This window comes from Nilaparvata lugens, chromosome 10, assembly GCF_014356525.2.
Source record: "Nilaparvata lugens isolate BPH chromosome 10, ASM1435652v1, whole genome shotgun sequence".
NCBI lineage: Eukaryota > Metazoa > Arthropoda > Insecta > Hemiptera > Delphacidae > Nilaparvata > Nilaparvata lugens.
Genome location: NC_052513.1, coordinates 19866641 through 19877949, shown reverse-complemented (window position 1 = coordinate 19877949; position 11309 = coordinate 19866641). Strand labels below are relative to the sequence as shown.

Sequence of the window (11309 nt, the reverse complement as noted above, 5' to 3'; positions counted from 1 at the left end):
TTAATTGGGAGATGAGATATCGTGTACACAGACATACATACACTCATACACACACACACACCACACACACACACCACACACACACACACACACACACACACACACCACACACACACACACACACACACACACAACACACACACACACCACACACACACACACACACACACACACACACACACACACACAACACACACACACACACACACCACACACACACACACACACACACACACACACACACACACACACACACACGTACAGACCAATACCCATAAACCACTTTTATGGACTCAGGGGACCTTGAAACGTATAAAAATTTACATATTGGGGTACCTTATTTTTTTCGGAAAGCAATACTTTCCTTTCCAATGGTAATAGGGCAAGGAAAGTAAAAAATTGAAACTTCAACTAGCAAAAATTGAAAAATCACTGTTTTTTTTATTAGGTAGGTACAGATAGTTACATTATTTGTAACAGGCTTTTTGGAATATGTTACTTGAAAGAATAGGTAATAAGAATAGAAAACTGCCGGCTTTTGATGCTTCATGATGACAGGTTATAGACAGGTAGCTTCATAGATCTAATGCTGATGATAGCTTATTACCGCACTTCAAAGTCAGGCAGCTTTCATCATACAAAATTGATGTCTGGCGTAATGTTTACTATCATTGTTTCAATAATTTTATTGTGCATTCACTCTCCATTCAATGACTTTGAATAATAATTCATTAATGAAATGTTTGCTCATGTGTTGTATGTAATAGGATTCAATTCAAACTGTCATCATTCCTTGTGAATAACACCAATCCTTCCCATTTAACCAATGGTGACACAGTTTGAAGTAAATCTCATTTTGGGAGTGTGTTATAATATGGTATATAGTGAGGTCCACGTTATAATGGACCTTCTTTCCTCCTTTTCTTCCTTCTCCTTCTTCTCTTCCTCCTGCTTCTCATTCCCACCTCTTCTGTCTCACAACCAACTCCTCATCCTCTTTCAATACTTCGACGAATACTTCTATAGTGAGGTCCACGTTATAATGGCAGTGTTTGATTAGCAATGGTATTGCTATCCTTGTCTATCATTCAACAAAGCGGATAGCGCTATCTCTCTCTCGCTATGCTCTGTTGCCAGATCGGCTTTTAACAATGTAGAATTTATAATTAACAAAATATCTCATCTTAATTATGAAAATTCATTATGAAATTATTGAAAAATATAATATTTCTTGCATAATAAAATATAATTTATTATTTTAAACTAGAATGAACAGTTAATATTACATCAATAAACCTGTATCAGCTACCGTCTATGGAAGGCATTGACAAGACAGAGGATCGGCAACGTTATTCTCCTATCTTTCTCCACTGCCATTATAACGTGGACCTCACTATAGTAACATTCTGATTTGTATTATTTGGTGCAACTATTATTTTTTCCATCGTATTACTAATTTCAGGCCTGTTGGATAAAAATTATTTAACTGCATTAGTTATTAGTGCATAATTAATCCTGCATTCAGTGAATTTCATTTGTGGCTGTCATATGCACTATAGTGAGAGGTCCACGTTATAATGGCAGTATTTGATTAACCTTCCGGTAGTCGCGCCCTACTCAATCACACGAGCAGTCGCGTGTTGTATTTTGTACAACATCTAATTTACCAAGTGTTACGTACTCTGTTTACTGTCAAAACATATTAATTAATTGTATAATTACTTTTTCCTAAAGATATCCTGAAAAGTGGCAATTTCTGCACTGATTGCAGGCCGCAAAGAATCACTTTTCCGCTCTAGTGCGCAAAGTAATACTTTGCGTACTCCAGATTTGCAACATGGCAACGCAAAATAGTTAGTAGGTTATATGGAGCACCAGTGCAGGAAAATCAAAATTAAGTTGGTAACTGCACTGACTGTGGTACACGTTATAATAATATGAAGGCAGTGGACAACAGTGGATGAAAGCGACAGCACAGTGCCACATGAGTGACAGCCGCCTTCATTCATTTACTACTAAATTATTCAATTTTAAATAAATTAAGGTTTTTATTAATAATAAAATTACACAGAAAAACATTTGATGGATTTCAGGGAATTTTACCCATAATTACCCGCTTTTCATATTCAATGGTAACTGTAGGAAAAATGTAATGTGAAATACGTGCGCAAAGTTCCTCTGCTGCCCCTCTATTCGCCTACGGCTCGGGCGTAAACGTTTCTTTCGGTGCAGCAAACTGTCACTTTGCGCACTAGTTGCACAAATAACTATTTCCATCTTCTTGGATTATTTCACGCCCATGAACATTTGGATGATCACCATTTCATAGCCCAATAATGTACATCAAACAAAGCCATCAATTCTGTGTTATTGGTTCGTTTACAGTCCCCGTATACAGTCTTTCCCTATCTTATGCACTGTCGCGACTAAATGGCACCTAAAGACTGAACCATTGCTCGGTTGATACTGCAACTCAGTGGAGTGATGGGGGAAAGTTTTGGAATGCATAGATGTGACTCATTCACTGACACCAACCCATTCAATAGTTTTGTGCAGCAAAAAAAAACTGACACTGTTGTACTTTTTACAACAGCGCGACCGCCGGAAGGTTAACATTGGTGTTGCTATCCTTTGATTATCATTCGACAAAGCAGATAGTGCTATCCTTTTCTTCCTCTTAGTTTTTTAGAGATATATTTAATTAACAACATATTCAATTAGCTATTCTTCTAGAATTAATTTAATATTTCTGGATTATTAATTTTATTCCATTTGTTTTTGGGCTTGCTTTTGTAGCATTCTATGTAAATAAATGAAAGTAATTAAATAACATTTATAATGGCCGAATGAATTTAAGGCCTAGTGAAGTGATTTGATCTTTATGTAGCTATGATTATTGTATTATTTTATGCATACTGTTTACTGTAAATTGTAATACTAATGATGATATTTTGTTGTTTCAGACAAAGAAGAGGATAATTATTGGGTTTTTCGACCACAAAGACTGTCCCGAGTACAATACATTCAGACGGGTGGCCACAACACTCAAGGATGATTGCCAGTTCCATGTAGGATTTGGGTGAGTTCCATGTTATGCACTATGATCAAAGTTTCAGAAAATAATAATAATAATACTGAGGGTGATGCCAACATAAGCTCTTAGGCTTGTGCGTGGTTAATGAGAGAGAGAGAGAGAGAGATGACTACGTTTTAGGTAGTCGGGACCGACGGCTTATCGTCTCCTCCGAAAGTTAACTACTTTGATAATTCTAATTATTCAACTCTAATTAGTGTGATGTTTCTAAGATCAACAATTCATGCGCCATAACAAGCTCTAGAGGAACTAACGTAAACAATAATTTATTGCTGCCTTTGCTGAATATGAAAGTGCTGAAAACTGCCAATCGTAGGGCTTCACCCATAATGGTGTAACAACTGAAACTATAGTCTATGCAAACCTTAGATTGCAGATGCTCTAAGTAATGATCTTATGATTGGAATGTGACCTAGCTTTCCGTAGTTTCATTCAGTTCAGTTGTTTATAATAAGGTCTGTTTCTCTCTCCATTGTAATATATGTTTATCATATAGTTGTTCAAACTCACTTCTACAGTGTGTCCACGTTATAATGGCAGTGTTTGATAAGCAATTGTATTGCTTTCCTTGTCTATCATTCAACAAAACGGATAGTGCTATCTTTCGCTTTGCTCTGTTGCCAGATCGTATTTTAACATTGTAGAATTAATAACTAATTAACAAAATATTTCATCTTAATTATTAAATTATTGAAAAATATAATTTTTTGCTTAATAAAATTAAACGAGAATGAACAGCTAATATTACATTAATAAACCTTTATTTGCTACCGTCAATAGAAGGCATTGACAAGACAGAGGTTCGGCAATGTTGTACCCCTATCTTTCTCCACTGCCATTATAACGTGGACCTCACTATAGCGCACAAGTTTTTCTTTGCCGTTAGTGCCATATTGAAATTCATAATAATTATTGTATGAATTTGTAATTACATAGGCAAATAAATGAGTTATAGACTTATAAAATCCGACGATTCTTTTGTAGTAACACTGTATCGATTGTATGATATTTTCATGTGATTCCTGGAGTGTAGTACAGCAGATCCTCCCTCCCAACCAATTGATTAGTTATGCCGGGTGATTTAAAACGGACTTTACAACTTTGAAATTTCATATAAATGTTATTAAACAAGGTATAGAGCTGTTTCTGGTGTTGTTTTAAAGGAAAACACTCCAAGTTTTGACTTGCGTAGTCCGCTAGTACCTGGTCGCGCCGCACAAGCGCTAGCGGATGCTACGTCAAAGATGGCTGCCTTCACTTGACCCGAGCGTGCTAGCTGTGTGTTTTGGTTTGAAGGATCGAAGTCTGCGACAACAGTTCAGCGTAATTTTCGAACCGAGTACATTAAAGATACTCCTAGTCGGCCTACAATTTATGATTGGGATAAATGTTTTGTAGAAACAGGTTGTTCAGTGAAACATACAAAATCTTCAGGTCGTCCAAGCACATTTGACGAAGTCGTTGAGACAAAGTTTTGTCAAGAGCCCTACGAAATCGACCCGGCGTGCATCTCGAGAGCTTCAAGTCCCATAATCGACAGTTTGGTTTCATAAAAGATATGGTGTACGTACCTCTCGTTTGCCAGTCCTCGACCTGAACTTAGAGCAAGGATTTGCGCTGCTGTTGAGAAAGTTTAACCTGAAATGCTAGTGCAAGTCTGGGAAGAAATCAACTATCGATGGGATGTCTGCAGGATAACCAACGGAAGTCACATAGAACATTTTCAGTTCAAGGTAAAAAAACTTGAAGTGTTTTCCTTTAAAACAACACCAGAAACAGCTCTGTACCTTGTTTAATAAGATTTATATGAAATTTCAAAGTTGTAAAGTCTTTTTTGAATCATCCGGAATAATTATTCTTCAATTCAATTTATTTTTCCTTCTAAATACAATTTAAAGCAGTAACATAGAATCTTGAGCAATAAGTGTATAAAATTCAAGAATCAATACAATATACTTAATTTCATCTTGAAATCAGATAGGAAATAACTTACTTAGGCAAGAAAGGCCTGTGCGTAAGCTCATATTCTATGATATAATGTGTTAAACAAATACAAGACTTAAAATCAGATAGGAAATAACTTACATAGGCAAGAAAGGCCTGTGCGTAAGCTTATATTCTATGATATAATGTGTTAAACAAATACAAATACAAGACTTAAAATCAGATAGGAAATAACTTACATAGGCAAGAAAGGCCTGTGCGTAAGCTTATATTCTATGATATAATGTGTTAAACAAATACAAATACAAGACTTAAAATCAGATAGGAAATAACTTACATAGGCAAGAAAGGCCTGTGTGTAAGCTCATATTCTATGATATAATGTGTTAAACAAATACAAATACAAGACTTAAAATCAGATAGGAAATAACTTACATAGGCAAGAAAGGCCTGTGCGTAAGCTCATATTCTATGATATTATGTGTTGAACAAATACAAGACTTAACCTATTTCGGACTATGTGTAACCTTATCTAAATTTGGGTTAATTTGATAATATTTTCTGTGATCTCAGGAGCGTAGTCCAGCAAATGCACCCGCCCAACCAGCCGATTGTCGTGTTTAGACCAGACGTGGCGTTGTCGAACGAACGTGACGAGACATATAATGGCTCACTAACCAGCTACGACGAGACGAACATCTGGATGAGTGAGCGCTGCATCCCTCTGGTCAGGGAGATCACGTTTGAGAACGCCGAGGAGCTGACTGAGGAGGGCCTGCCCTTCCTCATCCTCTTCCACAAGCCCAACGACGAGGCTATCATCAAACGGTTCAAGGACATAGTGTACAACGATCTCATACAGGAGAAACGTGAGTTATTCAACTAATAATCTTTCATAATTCTGTTGTAAACTAACTTGAAACTTGAGGAGTTGAAAACTTGACAATCTAAAACCTTGACCTACTAGAAACGTGACAAACTAAAAGCTCAAGGAGTTGAAAACTTGACGATCTAAAACCTTGTCCTACTACAAACGTGACAAACTAAAAGCTCAAGGAGTTGAAAACCTGACAATCTGGAACCTTGATCTACTAAAAACGTGACAAACTAAAAGCTCAAGGAGTTGAAAACCTGACAATCTGGAACCTTGATCTACTAAAAACGTGACAAACTAAAAGCTCAAGGAGTTGAAAACTTGACAATCTGGAACCTTGATCTACTAAAAACGTGACAAACTAAAAGCTCAAGGAGTTAAAAACTTGACGATCTGTAGCCTAACCTTGACAGAATGAAAACATGATAAACTGAAAACTCCAGCAGTCGAAGTGAAACCTTGACAGACTGAAATCATGCTTGACTAAATAAAAACATGACAATATTAATACTGAAGGAGTTGAAAACTGACAAACTGGAACCTTGACCTATTAGAAACGTGACAAACTGAAAGCTCAAAGAGTTGAAAACTTAACAATCTGAAACCTTGTCAGATTGAAAACATGATGAACTGAAAGCTCCAGGAGTCGAAGTGAAACCTAGATAGACTCACATCATGACAACTGAAAGCTTGATTAACTAAAAACATGACAATCTGAATACTGAAGGAGTTGAAAACTGACAAACTGACATACTTTATAGTACCACTCTATGGCTCAACTCACACTTACGCGACTCTGGTCGAGAAGAGACTCGACTCTAGTGGAGAGCATGTGTTTCCAAATGGTGACTCTCAGACCATTCGATTCTGGTCTCCGCGCCTTCACCATTTGAAAACACATGCTCTCGACTAGAGTCGAGTCTCTTCTCGACTTGAGTCGCCTAAGTGTGAGTTGAGCCTAAAAGTACGCTTGCCAATAATTGTTTGAAATTAAGGCGTACGTTCTGCCCAACCTACTTAATTACTTTTTCATCGTATTTCTATTGGTTTTTTTACTAATTTACTGTGTTTTCTTGCAGAAAACAAATTATTTGACAGCCTGGTTAATGACTTTTTTATTGTATTTCAATTGATTCTTATAGTATTTTTGGATAATTATTGTGTTTTCCCTGCAGAATAGATAATCCTTTCGATTGCCCAGGCTGATTAATGACATTTTATCGTATCTCTGTAGTATTTTTGGTTAATTTATTTTATTAATCTTTTTAGTATTTTTGGCTAATATATTATTGTTTTTTGTTGCAGAAAACATCAACTTTTTGACAGCTGACGGCGAGCGCTTCGCTCACCCACTGCATCACCTAGGGAAAGGCCAAGATGAGTTGCCTCTGATTGCTATTGATAGTTTCCGTCACATGTACCTCTTTCCCGACATCAAGGACATGGAAACGCCCGGCAAACTACTCCAGTTCATTAAGGTATGTGCGAATTGTGCTTCGGAAAAGTTTTGTTGTATATTGTAACTTAACGTGCCGGTTGCACAAAAGACGGTTAAATTCACAAAATGAATTTAATCACGATTACCGGCTTTTGTGCAACGTGCCCAAGTATTCAATTTTCATAATGACTTCTAAAGGTGCATACAGACTTCTGCGTCACGAACACACGTAATATTTTAATTTCCATCAGTAGATTTTCTGATGGACAGGTTCCGGCTACCTAAAAAGGAGTTGTTAGGTCATGTCAGAGGCATTTAAATTGATCAGGTGTGACCTAAAAACTCCAGACCTGAGCCAGCCAGGTCCCTCGATATTATTATCATCAGTAAATGCTATACTTATTACGTCTGCATCTTACTAATTTTATACAAATAAATATAAAAATAATTTCGTACTATAGATTTACAGGGTGTCTGATAAGTCACTCCCTATTTTTATACAGCTATAATATCTTTATTTATGAACCAATTTTGTTAGAAACAAATTTGTTAGATAGAGCACTCCTTGAGGTTGTGTTTAACACCAATTTTCATTTGTTTCAGTTTAGAAATGCCCTCTCTCTTGACTGTGGAAGAACGAGCCGAAATAGCAGCTCGTTATGAGGTCTGGGGATCTGTGGTGCGAGTACAAAGGTGGTGGAGGGCTGAACGAGGGATCCATGCTACACTGGATGCAACAACTGTTGAAAATTTCTATTCCAAATTACTAACAACAGGGAGTGTCGCAGATGCAAGACGATCAGGAAGACCATCAACGTCAAGGACAGCAGAGAATGTTGACAGAGTTCGTAAAATGTTCATGAGGAGCCCTAACAAATCACTGCATCAAGGATCTCGTGAAAGTGGTCTTTCACGTTACTCTGTTGCAACGATTCTTAACAAAGATCTCAGTTTTAAGCCATGGAAGCCACGAGATCCTTGATGCAGTGATTTCTTAGGGCTCCTCATGAACATTTTACGAACTCTGTCAACATTGTCTGCTGTCCTTAACGTTGATGGTCTTCCTGATCGTCTTCTATCTGCGACACTCCCTGTTGTTAGTAATTTGGAATAGAAATTTTCAACAGTTTTTGCATCCAGTGTTGCATGGATCCCTCGTTCAGCCCTCCACCACCTTTGTACTCGCACCACAGATCCCCAGACCTCATAACGAGCTGCTATTTTGTCTCGTTCTTCCACAGTCAAGAGACAGTTTTTTTTCTAATTTATTTATACATTCATATACACAAAATTATCCCTAACTCATTGTGAATGATGGGAAAGGAACAACTTGATTTTATTATTAATTTGATTTATTTTGTGTTTGGATTTTAGGACCTGTACTCGGGCAAACTGCATCGCGAGTTCCATCACGGCCCCGATCCCAACGAGGTGTTGGCCATAGAGCACAAGCCTAGTGGAGCACCCACCACTCCACCAGAGTCCACATTTAAGAAGCTCGGCCCCTCTAAGAACCGCTACACGTTGCTCCGGGATGAGCTCTAGAACAACATCTGCAAACAGGTCGAGTGAAATGCACTCTATACTGTCAGCAAAAGCGGACATGTCATGTTTCTTTTCTCATTTTCTCGTAAAATTAATCATGGTTAAAATTTAACCGGCTGTTGTGCAACCGGGCCTTGGAATCTGAAATTGTCCATTTCGTAGAGCATTGTGGACTCTAGCTACACGATTAGACTAGAGCTAGACTAGTCTAGATTGCTCTATAGAAATAGTTGTTGCAAATTTTGGACGGGTCTTTACTTAAAGCTAGGTTCACACCAAGTTATTAACAAAATGTTAATAACTTAATCCTTATAGATTCTATTAGATTGAACGGAACTTGACAAACACAAATGTTCAACATTTGTATGATATGTTCAATCTAATAGAATCTATAAGGATTATGTTATTAACATTTTGTTAATAACTTTGGTGTAAACGCAGCTGTAGCCACTTTGTACGGGGTGCATGATTGAAGTTATCTACTTTTTTATTGAAGCATTCAAATATATAAGTGGTGTATCTCAATAAAGTTAGATTGATAATCATTGTATTGTTTCTGAAATAATAAATTTGATTTGATACTAGAGTACTTTGTAATCTAGGCCTCTACAATTATTAAAAACGACAGAATTAACCTTCCGCCCTACTCAATCAAACGAGCAGTCGCGTGTTGTATTTTTTACAACATCCAATTTTCCACGTATTAAGTACTCTGTTTACTGTCAAAACATATTAACCACTTGTATAATCACTTTTTCCATTATCTTCTTAGATTATTTTACGTCTATGAACATTTGGATGATTACCATTTCATAGCCCGGTAGGGTACATCAAACAAAGCCATCAATTCTGTATTATTGGTTCGTTTACAGTCCCCGTATACAGTTTTTCCCTATCTTATGCAATGTCGCGACTAAATGGCACCTAAAGACTGAACCATTGCTCGGTTGATATTGCAACTCAGTGGAGTGATGGGGGGAAAGTTTTGGAATGCATAGGTGACTCATTCACTAACACCAACCCATTCAATAGTTTTGTGCAGCAAAAAAACTGACACTGTTGTACTTTTTACAACAGCGCGACTGCCGGAAGGTTAACTTAATTTAGGAATTGTAAGTAAATGGTAGAGTGAATTTGGTACAGTATTGAAATTTCAATCAAGCAAAAATTAGATGAAATAAAACATCCCATCCCACAAAACAAATCATGAATTTAAAACAAAATACAGTTATTTGTTGGTATTACATACCTTAGGCTGGGCGCACACCAGTTAGTCAAGACAAGACATGATCAGACACGTTTAGTCACAATACTTCACACAGTTGCTTAAGAGGACATGTCTAACTGCAATGACTAATCAGTGTGAGTTGTGTCATAAGCAACAATGTGAAGTATTGTGACTGAACGTGTCTGATCATGCCTTGTCTTGTCTTGACTAACACTGGTGTGCGCCCAGCCTAACTATACTCTGTGCTTGTGTTTATGCTGAAGTTCATGCTCCAGGGTTTCTATCCCCAAACATTTTTCACGCAATTCATTTTTTTGGTATTACATAATTCGTGTTTATTCCAAGCCTTGGACATTTTTCTATCAAATTCCATAAAGTTTCTTTGGTAACAGATAACTTTGAAAGTTGTTGGACATCGTTTTCTCACATTTTTCGAATTTCGTAACCGGCAATTTAACAATTTTTCTCCGATATTCTAATCCAAATTGTGATCAATTTTTTAATCATTGTTATACAAAAATCTAGTGAAACGTATTCTGTTGTATCCAAACCTATTTTCGGAAATTACTTGTGAGATATATGTATTAAATTATGTTTGCATTATGGATATTCGTATGTACGAATACAAGGTTCATAGGCTTTGTAAATTTAAATATCCTAAATCTTGAGTGATGTGTGGTACATTTGATATTAATTGAATGAATGGTTCACGTTGAACGGATTAAATTTTAGAAAATTTCTTATTGTCTTCTAGAACTATTTCTATGTTATGCTTGTACAGTCTGTGTATCATCGTATTTAATTACTATAGCAAGGGTTAAAATGCTGAATTATTCTAAAATAGGAAGTAATTTTTGCAATTTATTAGAGATGGTTGGTTATTATTAAAATGCTAATGTTGTACTTGAAAATTCGTTGTAGAAATAAAATTATGTAATTTGCACGATTTCTTATTGTTGTGATAGTTATAAAATATGAATCTATAGTTATTGGTTATTGAGTATATTAACGATTAGTTAGTTGAGCATTATGAGAGAACTATTGAGTAATGTGAAAATTATGTTACTTCAATGATAAAATCCATTCAACTATGATAAGCCACTGATAATCTCTTCTATTTGATAGAGTTAACCATTAATTCAACAAATTAATTTGTTTCCCTTATTGAGGATTAATTTAGTAATGA

The 11309-nt window shown here is 36.4% G+C and overlaps 1 protein-coding gene across 1 annotated transcript in view; it reads left to right on the top strand.

Moving 5' to 3' along the window:
- Nucleotides 1-11066, top strand: part of LOC111046565 (endoplasmic reticulum resident protein 44) — a 63216-nt gene extending 52150 nt beyond the window's left edge. The window contains exons 5-8 of the mRNA XM_022332147.2: nt 2964-3079; nt 5612-5907; nt 7218-7390; nt 8725-11066. Coding sequence (XP_022187839.2) covers nt 2964-3079; nt 5612-5907; nt 7218-7390; nt 8725-8895 — 756 coding nt within the window. The 3' untranslated portion in view covers nt 8896-11066. The remainder of the gene's footprint in view (nt 1-2963; nt 3080-5611; nt 5908-7217; nt 7391-8724) is intronic.
- Nucleotides 11067-11309: the final 243 nt, after the last annotated feature.